Source organism: Calonectris borealis, chromosome 1, assembly GCF_964195595.1.
Source record: "Calonectris borealis chromosome 1, bCalBor7.hap1.2, whole genome shotgun sequence".
NCBI lineage: Eukaryota > Metazoa > Chordata > Aves > Procellariiformes > Procellariidae > Calonectris > Calonectris borealis.
Genome location: NC_134312.1, coordinates 114,383,780 through 114,403,017, shown reverse-complemented (window position 1 = coordinate 114,403,017; position 19,238 = coordinate 114,383,780). Strand labels below are relative to the sequence as shown.

The 19,238-nt window shown below is 41.1% G+C and overlaps 1 protein-coding gene across 11 annotated transcripts in view; it reads left to right on the top strand.

Moving 5' to 3' along the window:
* The window catches only part of APP (amyloid beta precursor protein), a 234,602-nt gene that overhangs the window by 45,810 nt on the left and 169,554 nt on the right, over positions 1-19,238 (top strand). For 10 of the 11 annotated variants that reach the window (XM_075170881.1, XM_075170872.1, XM_075170836.1 and 7 more), the window contains exon 2: positions 670-837. In XM_075170881.1, the coding sequence (XP_075026982.1) occupies positions 670-837 (168 nt within the window). Of the gene's footprint in view, positions 1-404; positions 555-669; positions 838-19,238 lie in introns of those variants that run through there. The other variant, XM_075170864.1, reaches the window with a different exon arrangement.

Sequence of the window (19,238 nt, the reverse complement as noted above, 5' to 3'; positions counted from 1 at the left end):
CGCTTCAGGTGGCCGCTGTTAAGCCTGGGTACGTTAATGCTCCTTCGGGTAGATGGTATTCTGTAATACTTTGCTGTGAGCAGCCCCATTTTGATAGCACCCCAGCCACTGCGTTTTAAGGTTCGGTTGAAACGAAGCTTAAGTGGAAGCTGCTGCTTTTCACCCACCGCCCTTGTAAGGGATGATAAAATACAGCCTGTGTGCTCAACATCAAATGAACTAGAGAGGGTCTTAAAAAAGACACATTGTGAGTTTTCTTTTTTTTTTTTCAGGAAACTCTTGAGGAAAACTTGTTACTTTTTTGCTAATTGTTAGTGACACCCCACCCCCCACAAGTATGTTTGGAAAAATTAAATTTCTGTTATCGTGCTCCAACTATGCATGTTGTTCTGTGTTTAGCCCAAGTTGACAAGGTGATCATTTTGGGCCCCAGAAGAGTTTGTTTACATCTTTAAACTCTGTGTTACGCTATTGTGTATTGGATTTCTGTGAAGACCTTATTTACATTTCTCAAATCTGCCTGAATGAAACAATTTCAGCTTTTGCTGCCATAGGTAGGTAAGCCTAGAGTTTGGTTCAGGCTTGCTTGAGCTGTTCCTGCTTTGGATGGACTGAACTGCCAGACATGAGGTTAAAACTTTTGGGTTTTTTTTTCCCTTCTCCTCCCAGGTGCCTGCTGATGGAAATGCTGGGTTGTTGGCGGAGCCTCAAATCGCCATGTTCTGTGGGAAACTCAACATGCACATGAACGTGCAGAACGGAAAGTGGGAATCGGACCCCTCCGGCACCAAGACCTGCATCGGGACGAAGGAAGGGATTCTCCAGTACTGCCAGGAAGTAAGTGCCGTCCTCGGGAACAACTGCGGTGGTTGTTCTTCTGAAGCACCAAAGTGCAGGCGCATGCTGGAGAGCTGAGTCTGTAGGGAGCTTCCCTTTCTTTTCTTTCTCTTCTGCTCTGTTGCCCTTTTGTCTCTTTTAAAGAAGTTCTTCCCAGAGCCTGTTAAAACAGCTTCAAAACCTGGTTGCTGGGGGTCACTGAGGCTGTTGGACAATTTTGTCCCTCTGTCTTCTGCCCTGGGGTATAATTTTGTATGGTATATGCACAATGAACTTCTTCCTTATAAAGTATTTTGAATGAAGCTGAGGTGACAGTTTATTACTTAAAATGCCCTTGTTCTTTCTGGGCTGATCTTGAAAGAGTCGACTGTAATACATCTTCTGTCATCCTACCATGATATTGAAATACACTGGGTCAGTCCAGAGTTATTGGTCTCTGCTGCACACTGAACCATTCAGAGTTTCTTAATAGAAAAAGCTTGCCCTACAGATGAAGTCACAATGACTGATTTCATATTTGAGAGCAGAAATTATTACCCACTCACTTATGTCCTAAGAACAGATTGTGGATCTAATTTTGTTTTGTCTCCATGCTGTGATAGCGTAATAACCTCGTACCAGTGTGTGACAATTTGAAAAGAAAATGCGGATTTCATGCCATGAAACGAAAGGGCACGGCTTGAGTCTCTTTAGTCCTTATGTCTTTCTATACCATCTCTGCCTTTTTTTTTAAGCAGGGGCTATTGCCTACTGCCATAGCAGTAGCTGTCTTGCTTCCTAAATGTCAAACCAATTCCTGCGAAAATGCCTCTCTAGAAAGCAAGATAATTCACTCTTCACATCTCTGCTCTCTTAGCATCTTCATTCCTGTCCTTTCACCCATTGATTGTTCCTTTTATTTCTTGCGGTGTTTTGTTCAGGTTTTTCTGAGTTTGGGCTTTATGGTCTAGAATATTCATTTTAAGGAAGAACTTATAATGGCTATTAAAATTAATTCTTCACCAGTAGCTTCGTCTTTTTACTAAAAGTATTACTTTGTGAAATTCATAATATTTTTGTTTACTACTAACAAAAATACCAAACCTAACCTACTAGTAAGGTTTCAGAGGTTTCTTCTGGTTTTCTGTTCTCTCCTTTGAATTATCTAAATAAAATCAATTTATATATAGTGAAATTATTGAGGGTAAGGGAAGGAATGGGTGGAAGTAGACAGTCCGTGAATAAAAGTCCACAAGGTAGTAGATCTTTCTAAACTTACAGAAAGAAATATGTGAATTTACGGGAAGTAAGAGTAGAAAGTTTGGGCGTTTTTAAGGCATGACTAGCTCAGTAGGTTGGCAATTCAGTTACAAATACTGCAGGTAGGGAAGGATTCCAAAACAAGGACTGGGAGGTGCAAATCTCAGCTGAATGTCAAGTGATCTTGAAATTTTGGTGGCATTTTTAAAAAAAAAAAAAAAAAGCCTTCTTAAAAATAAAATGAAGAGGAAAGCAAAAGCAGTCAGAAGGTAGTGGCCATATACTGTTAGATGACAAAGGGAATAATAAGGAAAGCTGTGACTGCACATAAGGAAAAAATTCTTTACTGTGAGAGTGGCTGTGCGGTGGCACAGGCACCCAGGCAGGCTGTGGAGTCTCCATCCTTGGACTTAAAAGCATAGCATAGGGGGTTCTGCCTTGTTGGGGGGCAAGGTGCTGGTGGGTTTACTTCCTAAAAATGGTGCGGGCATCTTACTGTCAATCTATGTTATTACAGGTGTGTGATTAAGGAGTGTGCTCTCATTAACTTCAAGTGAGCCATTCTGCTGTGGGGATCTGGCTTAAAAACCTTTTCCTTGCTGTGCTCACCAGTAGGCTACCTGTTTGTGGGAAACGGCCGATGTCCCGGCTGTCCTGCCCTATCCTTATTCCACCCACCCCCCCACACCTGAGCTGCACAACACTGGTGGAGAAGGGGCAAGCTGGTTTGGGGTGAAAGAGCAAGTGGCAGGGGCTGTCTGCCAGCAGCTGCTTTGGGGGTGGGGAGGAATCATATGAGCCCCTATTGTTTTAATACTGGTAATAAATTCAGAAATAAATAGCAAATATTAAGAAGGTCGGATCTACTGACAACAAGTTAAAACAAAAAGCCACCTGGAAGTTGATCCAGCCTGGCAGGGTGGAAGGAAGCTCCCGGTTCAGTACGGCTCTTCTCCGTCGTCTTCCCTGCAGCTGGGTCTGTAGCATGGTGGGCTTTGACTTTGGCCAGGAAAGGGCACTACTGCTTTGCTTCTGTTTAACTTTCCCATGACCTGATGAGAAACAGAAGAGTCAGATAAAAGCACCCACTTTTACCAAAGAAATGAATTTGTAGAGAAGTACTAGTAAATGCAACTCAAAATGGCTTCTCAGCTGTGGGGAACCCCTTGTTGCTTGATGCTCTAAATATGCTTAGTATCCTGGGGGTAACAAGTGAGGTGGTTTTCCTCTTGCCTTCTGCTGTTTACATTGGCTGCGAGACAGTGCTTGCTATCAGGCCCAGGGAATGGGGTAAATTTGCATTTTCCCATTAGCAGGAAGCAATAGGCATCAAGGCTGAGATGTGATACCTCCTGCATTGGAACAGTGTGCATGTAAAAATCTCCTTTTTGATTACTTTTGCCAAATACGACCTTTTCCTTCCTTCCTTTTCTCCCGTTCATGCTGCTTTTTTCCCCAAAAGGAGGACTGCTACTTCTTGGGGTGCGTTTTTTCTCAGTGTAGGCAGAGGCTGAGCGTATATGCTCTGCTAATCAAGCAGACAGGTACTCTGCCTGAATCTATGTTCTTCATGCTCCCTGGCACCATGGCAGCTTTCTTGGTTCTTTGGTCTAACTGTTAGTACCATCTGCTGAGGTACTGGGTTTTTTCCCCAGCTCTGAGCAGAGCCCTGAAATATGACGGGGAGCAAGGTAAGATTTTTCCCTGCATCTCCAATGAGAAATCTGTCCATCCTGGGTTTTGTTACGGATACCTTGTGTGGCTCTGCAACAGGCGTTGTGATTATGGCTGTAGTGCGGGAGATGATGCTCTACTGTGGTAGATCCTGTAGAGTTAGCTTATGCACCCAGTTCCTCCTACACCAGGGGCATATCGAAAGAGCCAACTGGGCAGAAATTCAGTGAGCAGCGGAGATCTTCCTCTGTGGCTCCTTGGCTCTAAAATAATACAAGTTAGTAACTTTTATCAGGAAACTCCAGTTAATCCAAAATGATACTCTGGCTTTGTTTTCTTCCATGGAAGGTATCTTACAAAAAATAAAATCTCCTCTTTCAGCAGAACTTACAAGTAGATGTGTTCCTGTGTCTCCCTATAAGCTGTTTTAAAAGAGCTTTTCCTGACGATGCCAGGCCAGATGCCTGGGTGGTGGGCAGAGCACTGGGTTGGAAGGTGCATGAAGTACAGAAAGGCTTACATTTACTGGGAGCCTTGTATCTTTTTATTGAGATTGTCATCGTTGCCTCTCCTCGTCCACTGCCAGCGTAGGTGGATTTTGAAGTCTTGATGTAGGAAGTAGCAGTAGAGGAGCATTGCAGGGGCAGAAAGGGAGGAACGGGGAATAAGCAGAACCACCTACATGTTTTAAAGATGTATGTCACTTGTTGCTTCGCTGCTTTTGAGTGGGAGCTCAGTGCAGCACAGGAACTGTCTGGATTTATATTTGGACAACACATCACAGTTTAAAGATGACAAAGCTCAGACTTACTTGAAAGAAAATGGAAGATACTTGAGTGAGGTACTTCCAACTTCCTTGAGTTCAATTAAACTCTGCTACTGAAGTCACAAGAAGTGGTTCTGGAAGCAGAGCACATCCACCTCTTCTGCCTTCAAATCTGCACGTTGTCCCTTGTTCAGCCTAAGCTGGTGGCTCTTCTTTTTTTTAAATATAGCAAAATCAAGCTTTATTGGGTGGAATGAGATGCTGGTTAGAGAAGTAGAATTTACTAGTGGTATCTTTTAATCTCAAACTAGCTAGCATGCTGCTATATTAATTGTACCTGTTACTGAAAAGTAAAACGGCATGGGCCTGATCTGCAAACAGCTGTCAAAAGCAAGTGCTGCAGGTGCTACAGCAATGCTGCATTAATGTAAATGGAGTGGTCATACCCGTGTATGTGCCAAAATCCTTAATGTGTTGTGAGGGTACTAGCTGCCACTTCAAATCAAGCCACTGATCAATCTAGTCCTGCTGCTGACACTGCCGTACCAGCTGTTTTGGAGAGATGCTGGAAAAACCCTGCCATACACAATTACTGGGTAACTAGCCCCCTGGGGAAAGTTTCTTCCTAACAACCCCTGATGGGTGGTTGGCTGATGTCCTAAAACAGGTGGGGACTGCTGCTCCTGGATTTTGCTTTTTGTTGTTTGTGGAAGAAACCGGGTACCCCCACCCACACATGTTCAAGCGCTGGGGTGGCATGTTACTGTTGAAGAAAGGTGTGTTTTGGAGCAGGCTGTGCTGACGGTGGAGGCCAGTCAGCTCCTTGTCTTGCTAAACAGTTTTCATAGAACCAGTCTGGAGCCTGCCCTTCGGCAAAGTACGTGTTTTCAGAGTCACGTGAATATGCAGAGTAGGAAGGAATTTAGGGGTGCTCAGTTCCCTGTTTAAATGGAATGAGTGTTCAGATGGAAGATATTGGTGTACGTTTTATTATATTAGCAATTTTGAACAGCTACTATGTGCTGAATTTTATGTTTAGTAATTAGGATACATTATATGTGTTCCTTGAAGGACTAAAATTATTTTGCCGTCTGTGCTGAACTCAGTGTCCAAAATGAATTGTAAAAACAACACTCACAGCTGGCAAAAAATTCATTTTGTCTAACGCATGTTTTTTTCCCCACTTAGTTTAATTTGGAGGGGCTCATTTCCATTTTATGTATGCATGGAGTTGAACAGAATGGAAAGGAATTGGTCTGAAAATTGGTATTGTTTTTTTTTCCAAGACCAAACCAAAACTATAGGAAAACTAGTTTGGGTCTGGATATCACGTGCATGGTTGAGTGGATGGAGTGTAAACCTGGGAGCCTAGAGATCTAGCTGCACCTTGTAATCAGCAGCTGGCTCGCTGTGGGATCTTTGGCTAGGTGCTTAGAATAACTTTCAGATGTAGAGCATATGTTGGCTTTGGCATCTCTGAAACCACATCATGACTGCTTGGTTTCCTTTGTAAAGTCATGACATGTGTCCATGTTCTTTCTAAACATCGAGATCCACGAGCATCTTGCACTGAATGTGTATTTCTTACGGAAGTCCTCCCCAGAAATAAAAAAATGAATTATAAACGCACACTGCTATGCTCTTAACTATATCTTTCTGTTACGTGGAGCAGAAAATAGTAGGGTAAATTCAGATAACCGATAATTCATTATAACTGTTGACAGAACAGTGTTGACATCTCTAATCTCTAATCATACTTCCAAAAAGGATCTTTGTGTCATTTGCTCAAATTGTCTGTGTTTCTGCCACGTTTTTAGGTAAGTTGCTGGTGAAACCCAAAGCCACTTCTTAGCCAGATCCAGTACAAGCTGGCATGTGACCATAATAAGGCTTTGACATTAATTCACCCCACAGCCTCTGGCTTCAAAGTAGTCCTCAAGTCTCCTGTTTTGTAGATGGGCCAAAAGGGCCTGCCCCATCTTCATTTTAATTTACTTGGTTGGCTCCCTAGTGCCATCATCTTGGATAATCCTGAGCTTGTTGCCTTGGGGCCCACGCCAGGCAGAATCATGCAGGCAGGCAGGACTGATGGCAGCGGTTCCCTCCCTCTCTAGTCCTTGTCCTTGTTGAGAGCTTCTAGAGATTTGTTAAAGGGTTTGTTGAACTGGCAGGGATGCTGAAGTTTTTAAAAAGAAAAAAATAGTTTGCCTTCTCTTCTGAGAAGAGAATTTGAGATGCAATGAAAATGGTCTTGCTGCTTTGATAATGGTTTCTGTCCATGTTACTGTGTCATTTTCATCCTATTATGAATTGTTGTTTTTATCTAGGCTACATAATGTGCTCTTTCTAGTTTCTCAAACCAAATAGCCACTGTATTGAAGAAGAAAATGGATTTTAAACCTTCACTACTGTAAGCCGCTTAAAAACCCATACATTTTGCTCTGAGGAAAAGGATCTGTTTAATGAAACATCATGGAAAACATACAGATTTTTGGCAGCACAGACTGTCCTTAAATATAAATGATATTTTCAAGGCAAATGTGTGTTGGTGTATTCTGAGATGTGCACAGTCACGCTTGAAAGTTGGGGTGAACGGTATCTTAGCACTCTTTGCATTGATTATTGAGGCCTTTCGTTTTACTTAGCTTTTGGTCCACAGCAAAAGTTGAATTAGTAGTTCACTCTGTCTGCCAGTGCTTAAATCTCATTTGCTTCAATGAAGGCTTAGATTTTGGAAATGCAGGGTCTACTACTGATGGTATATTTATCATGCAGTTAAACCTTAGTCTGCTTACCATGTAACCTTCTTGAGGAAGAAGTCTGGGCTTTTTAGCCCAGACTGTAGTCTTCCATTTAAGTATATTTCAAATCAAGTGACTAATAAAACTTGGAGCATATGTTGCAAGATAATGCCTGCCTTTCTTTTGTTGATAATAAAAAGGTTCCCTCTCATTTTTTTCCCTATACAGACCTTTTTTTTTGCATGTCTCAAAGAAATGGAATGAAAAACATCAGGATCTCAGTATGTTGTTGCTTTCATGATAAATTTTCCAACTCCTTTTGAAGTAACATGTTTTTCTTTTGGAAAGAGGGTGCTTCTGCTTTGAGGCTGAGGGAGGAAAAAGGATGAAAATGGAAAAGGATTGTCTGCATAAATATATTTAGGTAAATGTGTACTGCAGTGTTTAATGAAGCTGCGATGCTGCATTTTCCCCTAGATTAATTTTGAATTTCACAGATATGATGGACTAGATGAATGGCTCAGCTTAATCAGCTGGTTCCACCAGCATAGCGTTTGTGCCAGGAATACGATTGTTTCTTCTGTCCTCTTAAGATACATGAACGCAATGGCTGTATGCAGGTAGTCCTATTGCCTTTTTTGGTTCATAATTGAACTAGCAGACAACCATTTAGCATGTGATCAAGATGTCAAAAGATGTCTGCTAAATTGGAGAGATAAAAGACAAGAAGAAAATGTTTTACATTATCATCAGCATGCTGTGCTTGTGGTTTGCTCCTTAAGGTTACAAAAGAACCGGCTAACCACACTTGCTCAGGTCGGTCTGCATGCCTAGGGAAGGGAGCAAAACTCAGCTGGCCCAACTCTTGGCTTTACTGAAGCCCAAGAAACTTTGGAGAGGGCTGTGTAGCGTTGCATGTGGTCCATAGAGATGTTACCTCTCCTGCACCTGTGATGTTGCGTGGAAGGTGTCCTGGTGGGGACAGCACAGCAGACCTCTACTGCTGCGTTTCACCATTCTTTTTTCCTTCTTACATACAGACTTATCATAGTAAGCTGTCTGCTATTTTCTTTACAGATCTGTCTCCCAGACGTCTTACAGTACATAACTCTGAGATGGACTGGTAGCAGCTGTTCTTTTAATAAATAATAAGTCTAAGAGATACTAGGCATAAAGTATGATGATTACCTTAAGTAAAGAAAAATCTATTACAAATATACAGCTGTTACATTTCATCCCTTTTGAGGAGGAAATGCCCATGCTTATCTACTTTCTTTTCCTCCACCTTTTCAGACCATGCTTGCATGGACACTTCTGTCTGGCAGAGGTCTATCCCACTCTTACTGAAGTCGTCCTGGGTCCTCTTTAACTCCTGGCAGTTTCCATTCTGATGCCGTTTTTGTTCTTGGGGAGGGGTGTTTTCAGAAGTAGGTCAGTTCCTCGATCCAGCTTCTGTGTTAGCACTGGCTTGTGGAGAGATGTTAGCAGTAAATGGATGAGGGATGGAATAAGGCAGGAATCATGCCCTGGCAATGTCAGACTTGTGTCCAATTAAAGGCACTGAAACCACAGCCCTAGCATCTGTGAGTGTGCCTCTGCAGATGGATGGGTGCAAGTGTGACTCCTTCTTGGGACTGGTGCTCCTGAGAGCTGAGAGGCTGCTAGCAGGATTTGGGTATTTGCGTGGGTTTGAGTCTTTAGGGGCTTTTTGGTCTTCATTACGTCTCTCTGCATGACTGGGTGTACGTGTGAACAGGTAGTACGCCTGGTGGCATCCTGTATTTTTTGGGTCATCAGCATCCCTTATGGATGGCTCTATAGCTTTCCTGTGCTATATCTTAGTGCTTTTTCTTGTGGTAGTAGTTACTCTCTTCTGAGGGTTTTCTTTCTTTTTCTTTTTTTTTGGGGGATAGGTTTCTTTTTTCTCTTGTCCGTGTTCCACCCACCCTCCACCCCCGTTTCACCCTCATCCATCTACTTTGAAATATATGGAAATCAGAAACTAGAGATGACTACAGATGTGTTTCACTGTAACAGTGCATATGAAGCTTATTAGTAGCAGACAGTGGGCTGATCTGCCGGGATTGGTAGCACAGAATAGGTTCATGTTCAGAAGTTTGCAAGTAAAAGGGCATTATGCACATATTTTCAGTTGTCAGTTCTGCAGGCAAAAATAAAAAAGGGAAAGACAGTTTCTCTCGCTCCGTAGCTTTGAAACTGTTGGGAAGGTAATGCTTGCTTGAATTCATAGCAGGGCAATGCCCCAAGGTTGGATGGAGGAAATATTTGTTGATTTCTGGGACATTCCCGTTTTTCCCAAACAGTTTATTACCACCGCTTTCTAATTCATATGGTGGCATTATCACCCAGTTAGCCTTTATCCAATTAAAATTATTATTTAGTACTGTACTGAGTGCCTGCTTTAATCTTCCAAGTACTGCCCACTTCTGGCTAATAAAAAATCCCACTGATAATCTGTTTTTATAGATGTGTGCTCCTTACAGAATATTGTTCTAGATGGTTGTGGATTAATTGTAATTTATAATCATGGAGAGGTTTCTGAATATCTGGCCAATTATTGATGGCTTTACCCACCTTTTTCCTTTATATACATACAGCATGTTTTTTTTAATAGTTGAAATAAAATTTTAGCTATTAATTTTCTTTTTCTTTTTCCTTTTCTTTTTCTTTTTTTTTTTTTTTTTTTACTTGAGTGGGGTGAGAATTTCACTCGGGGTGTTACTGCAAATTGCTAATGAAAAAATTGGAAAGGTGAGGATTTTAGATTTTTAGATTTTTTTTTTCAGAGTTCTTGAGGCATCTGGCTTTATGTTGAGACTGAAAACAGAGCATTGGATTTCAGGTCCCTAAGACTATTCCAAATTGTTGTGAGGCCTTGGGGTGAATCGTTTTTAGGGAAAGGGAAAGTGTCCTTCTTTTTAGCTAAGAGAGGAGATTCTAGTAGAACGATACTGTGTAGTGTTTAGAAGATGCATCACAATATCTGTTAAAACATCAGCTTTGTATTTTGTGGGTGCCAATAGTTGTTGCATATATTAACAAAAAAAAGGAAAATTACTTGTACAGTAATGACAATACCATGTTTAAATTTTTTCTTCTGTCTGGGTATGAGTATTGAAATATGAATAATGTTAATCTGGATATGAGGAAATATGATCTGAAACAAAATCTTTTCTTGCCAGCATAGTTTCTCTTTCTATAAATATCACTGTAAGTCAGAAAAGCACTGACCCCGTGGAAATTTAATGATACGCAAAGTATCCAATTCCAGCTGTTTGAAGAAACCGCACAGTGTTTCTATTAGAATGTAAACCGATGCAGTTTAATTTATTTGGTTCTTATCCTAAGTCATATGTCGTCTTGAAGAACAGTGATAATTAAGGATTTATAAAACACCTAATTTTCTCCATTCATTACTCACTACTTCCACTTGGCCTGGGAAGACAGCTCTGCCAAAGAGTTGTGGTCAATAAATGGCTTTTTTGTAAACTCAACTTCTGAGTTGCACATGGGAAACTATTGGTTTTTTTGAGGCAGTATCAAGATCCTTTAGTATTTTTTGCTTTCCCTTCTTTGAGCCAATTACAGACTTTTAAAAAAAAAAAGGTAAATTTGATTTTGATGAGTATTCCTTTAAACATCTGTGAAGTGTTGCAACTAATGTTGTTTGCCCAAATTCCCACACAGTTTGGCAAGTCTGTACACTCCATCTAAGAGGGGGGGAAAAAAAATCAGAAGGGATCATCCAAGAAGCAGGAATTACATTTATGCTTCTAAACAAGGAACCTAAGGGAATTCGGTAAGATTGATCTTATTAAAGCTAAACTTGTAATACTAATAAGTTAATATGTGTATACTTTTTAGCATTTTAGAGGAGATTGTCATAGAAGCTCTCATTTTGAGCTGTTGTGGAGAACACATTGGTGGATATGCTAATAGGCAATTACTTGCTGAAGTCTGGAAGATGGCTTTTAAGATTTTGGTGCCAGTGCAGATCAGGGCCGCTCTGTTGAGCAGTGGTGTGATGTTCTCCTATCACCGTTTCATTCCTCCACCCCAGGCGTTTCATGCAAGAGCACTGCTCTGGTTTGGAGTTCGGAGTGACATGGCAGACAGAGAAGTCTCCCTTGTTCAGCCAGGTTCGAAGTTCCTGAATGTCCCCACTTTTGCATACTTTTAATTTTGGCATCTTGAGCCATTGTAGTTTAAGATCTGTAGCAAGAAAAAACAGTCTCTCCTATGAGAGGGTCAGATTGTGGGAGCTAATTTTAGAGTTTCTTACCAAACTAACAGGATTGCCGCTACAGAGCGGTTTAGCAGAAGTGTTGAGCTTAAGCGGTACACGCTGTTCCAGAAAGAGTCAGTTTTCTTCCCCTCCTCCTCCTCATTTCTGCTCGGCCAGATTTTAGCATATGTCTGATCTTGCGATGAGGAAGTTTAGGGAGCTGAACTGGCACAAAGCTAGCCCCCGCAAACAAACAGAAAAAAGGATGAGTTTCCCTCTCTGACCCGGCTCACTGAGGGTCAGATGAGCTGGAGTGCGACGCGGGAGAGGTGGAAGGGGAGGGCAGCACTTTCCCTTCTTATGGCAGCTGACCAGAGGGTGGCTTTGCTATGGCATTTGAACAGCGCGTGAAGCTTTTTAGATATTTCTGAAGGCGCTACATCTTTCAGCCTCTTGGTCCTATGCGTTTTCAGAAGAACATACCCACTTAATACCTGAATTTCCCCAGCAAATTTTCTCGGGCGATAGACAACATGAACAATTCACATGGGAAAAAAATGGTTGTTATTAGGTCTAGAAGACAGTTGTCAAATCAAGCCTATAATGAAGAGCAGGCCACTTGTTAATCAGAGATGCAAATGTGGCTCTATGATTTAATTTTGGGCAGCAGTAGGAACATAAGTGGAGGGCAAATAGATTCAAAATACCAGAATCTGTGCAGAAACGGAGAGAAAAGAAGGCAGGTGACAATAAAGAAATCTGAACAAGGCTGGTATTTTCAGGCAGGATGATGACAGCAGGAAGGTCAGAGGAGGATTGACAGATGAATGAAAGACTGAAAAATTTGATGTAATGCAATATCATTGTATGGTTATCCGATCTGAAATTTAGTTTTCTTGGGTCATTTGCTAAACTCTTCTTCCACAGGCCTGCCATAAGTATTTTGAGAAAAAGGATATAGACCTTCCACCTCAAATGTAGAGTCCCAACTGCTGCTGGTTTTGCTGTTGTTTTCCTTCTGCCAGGGTTTTGCAGCTGGAGGTGAAGGAGGAACGGCTGCGCTCAGGAGCATCAGTCTTACATGCCATTTGCTAAGATTAGGGTTATTGGTTGCTGTTGTTCAGCAAACTAAAATCCTGTCTTAAACATAACGCAGAAGTGGATTTGATAGTTGCAAATTAATGGGATGTATTCATTTATCACATTGTGTAGCTGTGTCATAGAATTTCTTGTGGGAGAAGCACTGGGCTGTCTTATGGGCTGTTAGAGGGTCAGCCTGGCAGGTGTCACAGGGCTGCACCAACAGATCAGTGCAAAACTCCTCGCACTGTGCTAGGAGTTTGATACAGAGTTATTTGAAGTCTGTGCAAATCCTTACATTGACTGTGCTGCTTAGATTAGTCTTCGGAGAAGGAACTTCAGTCTAGTTTAATGTCTTACTTTCATGAGTACTAAAGAAATTAAAGCTTATCTCTGAAACAGTTACCCTGCTAAACAACAGAAAATGCTAAGCCACAGAGCGCGGTAATAAAGTAGATTGCATCATAACATAATCCTGAAGATAAGAGCATTTAAAGCTTTGATCTGCTTTTTTTGTTTCAACAGAAGTTTCAACAGAAGCGTAGGTGTGGTTCTGTGAGGCGAGAAGTAATCTCTCTCCCAGGATGAGCCAAGGCACTATGGAGTGTTAAGGATTTTTTGTTTCTTCATCAGTTTGAAAAGCCTTTCCATCAAGAAGTACTTGATTGGAATGGTCAAACTTGATTTATTTATTTTTACTTCAGTCCAATTCAGTGAACTTAGTTCCTGTTGGAGAAAGGATGCCAAAGATAGTTTTAAATTAAATGCATTGTTTGCCGGTCTTACTGTGAAACAAAAGTAAAAGAAGAGACGTGATAAATGATCATACTTACTTTTAATATTAAAGTTCTTTCTGGATTTTGAGAAATTGGCAAATTGGAGGGTCATTCAAGAACAACAATTATTTGATTGTATTACTGCCACCTGAGTTGCAATTACCATAGTGACTCGAAATGTACCTGTTTGTGTAGCAATTAATACAAAGGATAAGTTTTTCTGCTTAGCTACTATTCATGATGCCAATCTGTTAAATACTGTTGTAGTAAACATTTTTGGTGGTGAAAAGCAAGTCAGTTTGATGTCAAAGGTTGAGTTTGATAGTACTTGTAAAATAATACTTGAACCCCTTTCTTGTTACTCTTTCCTTGAATCCTTTACTGGGCTTTCCTATGTAGAATGTCCTGTTCTTGAGGTGCTTTGAGCTTGTTTAGTTGGATGCAGCCATAACAATTGCATGTTAATTAGTTGTCTCAGGCAACTGGTTAATTGGGGAATTGTTACACAGTGATGAAGGAGAAATGATCATAGAATCATGGAATCATAAAGGTTGGAAAAAACCTCTAAGATCATCGTGTCCAACCGTCAATCCAACACACCATGCCCACTACACCATGTCCCTAAGGGCCTCATCTACACGTCTTTTAAATACCTCCAGGGATGGTGACTCCACTGGGCAGCCTGTTCCAAGGTACTGGACTCTGGTAGACTCCATCAACGCCTTTTGTCAGTGGGAGTACTCAGCATGTGGTGTCATCTTCTGGGCACTCATAGCTTCTGTTTTCTTAGCTTCAGAATTGGAAATGTTAATCTACATAATTCTAAAACTTCCTTTCCCCGCTCCCCCCCCCCCCTTTTCCTACCAGCACTAAGAGTAACGTACCTGAGGGTTTTCACATACTGTTTCCTCTGTGAAAGGTATTTGTGTATCTGCCTGGTAGGGCTCTGTTAGAGGAACTTGTTCTTCATCTGTGCAAAGGGCACTGATGTCCAGCTCGGGAATAACTGAACACTCAGGCAGGAAGAGGCTGATGCTACACATCAGACCTGCTCTCTCAATTGGCTTTTTGAAAGAGTATTCAACCAGGGTCACACTTTCTTTCCTGATTTTTAATGTTACCGTACCATTAGCCCAGCACATCTTAAAAACAACAGTCAGCAAGACAGGAAACCAGCTTGAGAGTGCCAGTAGTCAGGAATGGCTGAATGTGCAGTCTGAAGCCGAAGTCTTGTTAACACAGTAGAGCGTTTATTATGGTCATGTCTTTGTATTTCTTTGGAGATCGGGCCTCAGTGAGAACAGCAAGCTTCAACAGAAATGAAATCCTATTGCAAAACTCATTGTTTTCCTCTTCAAGAGCAAAATATACTATGAGCTTGAGGTGTGTGAAGTTCAGAAATGTTTGTGGAGTGGTGTTGGTGCTAAGCACTTAAAAATGATAGAAGTATTTACCTGTTCCTCCCCATGTACTTGGAGATGGTAGAAACCAGTTTTGTATTATGTTTTGGGACCACCTTACTGAGCTGGCCTGCTTCAGATTTCAAGTAACAGAGCAGTTCATCCAGGGCAGGAGTTAGAGCTTTGCAAGTAGTTGTGTCGTGCTGTCAGCAACCTGTTAATGCTGTTAGCCATGTTAAGTAGACGTGATTTTTTCATTTCATGTTGCACATGAAATGTGTACAAACGTGAACAAAGTTACAGCCCGTGGACTGAGATACTCAGACAGTATCTGACTGAGATGGGTTCTCTTTGCTCTCGGCCTGGGTTTTGCCAGTTGTCCGAGCGGGGTGGTAGATATGCTGGCAAGATGCATGGTGCAGAGGGACATGTGCATGGGCATGTGTCCAGCTGCGCAGTGTTTCGGATTGGAAAGCAGGTGCAGGATTACAGTCCTTCTTACTCTGTCCTTTAAAATGTGGGATCGACACATCTCAGAATATTCATAATCAGCTTGGACTTTAAGTTTATTCTAATGCTCCCTTTGCTCAGCATGCCTTTGAGCAGTTGGAAGTGCACATCCCATTTCTGCTTGAGAATAAGGTCTTACATATATTGGTGCAGAAGTTTTGTTGGATATGATTGGACTTAATGTTATGTCACAACAGTGTTGTTTCTAGGGATTAACATCGCTGTGGTCAATTGAGTCACTGGGAGCAATTTGAAGTGCTTCTGGTTTCTCCATTTGGCAATCGTCCTAATCCTTTTGGGATTGTTCTTTTGTAGGAGAAGAAAAAAAAAAAGCTTTTCATTTTTCTGGCTTTCTTTGAGTTGGTGGATTCAATCTTACTGTTCGAGAAGTCAGTGTCAGGGTTCCCATTGACTTCAGTGGAGCATGCAGTACAAGGCCTCAAAAAAATGTTTTGCCATCTGTGTGGGAACAGACTGCAGGAGGAAGAAGGCTGGCAAAAAAATGTTTAGCTTCTTTTTCAGTGGGGGATGGAGCGCTAAGACAGTTTGTTCTTTGGCTTGCACGCTTCTAAGCTGCTTCTGTTAAACATACAGATGCCCAATGACTGGGAACTTCATGCACATCTAGATTTGGTGCTTACGTACCAATTTATGAGCAGCTTCTGCCAGAACCTTTCTCCTCCTCATGTCTTCAAGGTTCTGCAGCAATGTTCATTAGCTGTAAGTGAAAAACTTACTCAAAAGCTTTGGCCCCTAACCTCTCCTGTGCTGTGTGAACAACTTGGAGGCCGTGAGTAGGGGGCTTGCTGTGAATGTGCAATGGTGGATCGTGGCTCTGAGAGGCCAAGAGCTCCACCTCATGTGTTCTCACTGCCGGAAAATAAACCAAGTGGGGGGGGGGTCTGCTGCGGTAATGCAGCAAGAGAGGGGGATTTTCTGCTACATGGGTTTTCACTCTGAAAAAACAGTAATAAGATACTATGACTTTACTAAAAAAGAGTGCAAACCGAGTGTTACGCAGCTGTATTGCCCTGGGAGACACTGCATGTGTACTTCTGTTTCAGAGCCACGGCTACCTCATTCTGCCACTACAGGCGTTGTGCGTGTGTGTGTGTGCAGTCCGGCAGACTTGGAAGTCTGCTGTAGAAAAAGGATGGTAGGGCTTCGCTTCATGGTAAAGCACAGATGATGATGCCCACTTCATTTCTTGCTTTGCTTTCAAGCTGGCAGTCACCCGTAAGCTCCAGGGCACAGCTTCACCTGAAGGATCGTTGGCTGAAAGCCCCTGTTCTCAAAAGGGGAGATGGCTGGGAGGTCCTCCTGTTAAATACCCACATGGGTGTCATTCACTGGTTCAGGATGATGGCTTATTTCTTTAGCAGCTACAGTATTAGCAGAAAATTGGGATTAGTTGGGTTTTCAGTCCGATTTAGCAACTGGAAATGAAGGTGCCAACCAGTTTACTAAAATAAGCCAGAATTTTTACATCTTTCTTGGACAAATTTCCAAGCTTTGTTGCAAACATATCTGCAGGGGACAGTCATTACAGACCTCTCCATAGCCTTCTTGTTTTCTCCCGTCACCCTGGGGATTTGAACTGTCATGAAGCAGAATTAGAGAAACAGTAAGTGCAATTTATGAGTAAAAGTGAATTCTAAGTGATCTGGGGAGCCACAATACTTTTAATGGTTAGTGAAGATTTCTTAATATCCTATTGGACATTAGCTTTCAGTAGTGCTTTGTGAGTGTTATCAAAGATGTGAGCAGTAGGTCCTGTTCTATAAAAAGCAGAATTTGCAACACGTATGTACGAGCTGCTTCCTCGGCAGATTTCCTTCTTTGTGTGACCTGCTGAGACCTCCATTGCCTGGTGCTTGCACTGCCCTTTACTGACTTTCCCCCCTTTTTTCCCAACATAGAGATGTGAAGCAAATTTCTGCGGAAGTCTCAGCAATGTTTATAATGCATCATTTTATTCTTTTACAAAGTTCTCCATTGCTTTGGAAAAGAATTGTGAAAACTTCAACTTTTTAATACAGTTTCTTGTTTTAGAAACTGAGCATTTCCTTGGGTTATTGGTTTGGTTTTGGTTTTGTGTTTTCCCTGACTCAAAGAAGCTGGTTATGTGGGAGTTCACAAATGACAGCAGTAATGGGGGGGGGGGAGGAAAGAAGAATTAAAAAAAAAAAAAAAAAAAAGCCGGAAAAAAACAGTTCTTTGAAAATATCCTTACTCCAAAGCTGAATACATGAAGCAAGTGAAAGTGTTATGTGCAAGTGAAGCAAGTGAAGTTTTCTCGTCTCCTAATGTGGAGTTTCAAAATTTCTGAAATGTTTCCAATAGTTTGTTTCTCAGTGATTTTTTTAAGGTGTGCAGGGGGCATATCTTTGTGTAAACATTTGTATCATAAGCTTTTTTATGCATTTGAAAATTATTTCAGATTGAAGTACAATGCAAGTTTAAAATGAAATCCTGTATAACTCCATGTGGGTGTAATCAGGCTGGAGTACATTTGTTGAGTTTATTCAACTTTCAGACTGCAGTACTGGGATTTATTGTCTGTGTTTTGGAGCATTGTTATCTTTTAGAGTCTCCTATTTGAAACACAGACACATGTGAAATGTAAAAGATGAAATGAACTTCTGCCTTGGTAGCAGCTCCAAATTGCAGTTCCCTTAAGTAGACAGGGCTTCAGAAAATGCTTAGTGATAGTTTCTATAGATGAGCTTTGATGGTGAACTTAATTTAATCTGAAATATGATTAATATTCGTAATGGAAGTAAGAAATCCCTGATTTATCTTCAGTCATGTATCCTCTAGGTTACTGTCCTAGGAGAGCAGTTTGCAGGCAGAATAACTGTATCTGTGTGAGATGGTGGTAAGGCAGTTTTGATTACTCTGAACCAAATGTTATGAGAAAGACTTAACAACTTGGAGAAGAACACAAATTTATAAATACTTGTGAAGAAAGATGTGATTTCCTTAGGAAGGAGATTTTTATACTATTTTATACTGATACTAAATATTCTGTGTTTGTATTTTAAAGCTATAGCCTATATAATTTATCTCATGCCCAAGAACAAGAATTATTAAAAAACATTGCTGCTCGATTTAAAAGAAGAAAAATGCAGTGTCATCTTAGAGCTACTCAGGTAATTACCGCAGGTATCCTGTTTCAAAGGACCAATCCAAGACACAGAAATATAAAACACTGAATACACATTCCTGTGCCGCTCACAAACAAGAAATGTTACTGATCTGAATGTTTTCTGCAGATGTGTTCCCTATAGCATCATTCCTCATGTTTAACAACTTTTTTTTTTCTTTTTTTTTATGATCAAGTTGTATTTTAGGACATCAGGTAGTCTGTTTCTAACTTGCACATTTTCCAAACTTTTTCTGTATTCCTTTCACTACAGGACTAAACCATGCATGGTTTTCTTGTATTCTGGATGATGAGGTACAACCACTGTTACAGAATATGACCTTATATTACCACTTCACATTCTTGGTACTAGAGCCTGAAGTTGATTTCATGAAAAGGGAAATCACAGCCACGTTTGTCTCTCGGGGCATGCATACAACAGAATCTAGGTTCTTAGATTAATAAATTACCCTTTGGCTAGTTCCACAGTAAACTCAAGAATGCATAAATTAATTAGATTATTAAAAATTAGTTCCCAGGCCTGTTATTTTGTGACAGTTCTTGCATGGCCCTGAGGACAGCTTTGACATAAAGTAGGTCATTTCATAAGCAGTGGAACTTGGAAATAGTTGAATAGAGAACAGTTACATTTTTTTCAAGTGTATTTTCATAGATTTTATGCTACTGCTTAGGTATGTTTTGTACTGTGATCTACTTAACAAACATAACTAACAATTCAGTTATAGTCACATATGTTCCCATTTGACAGAAGGGTGGGAAGTTTCTTTAGGTGAAGCTTGTGAAACTAGTTCAGGTAGGTAATT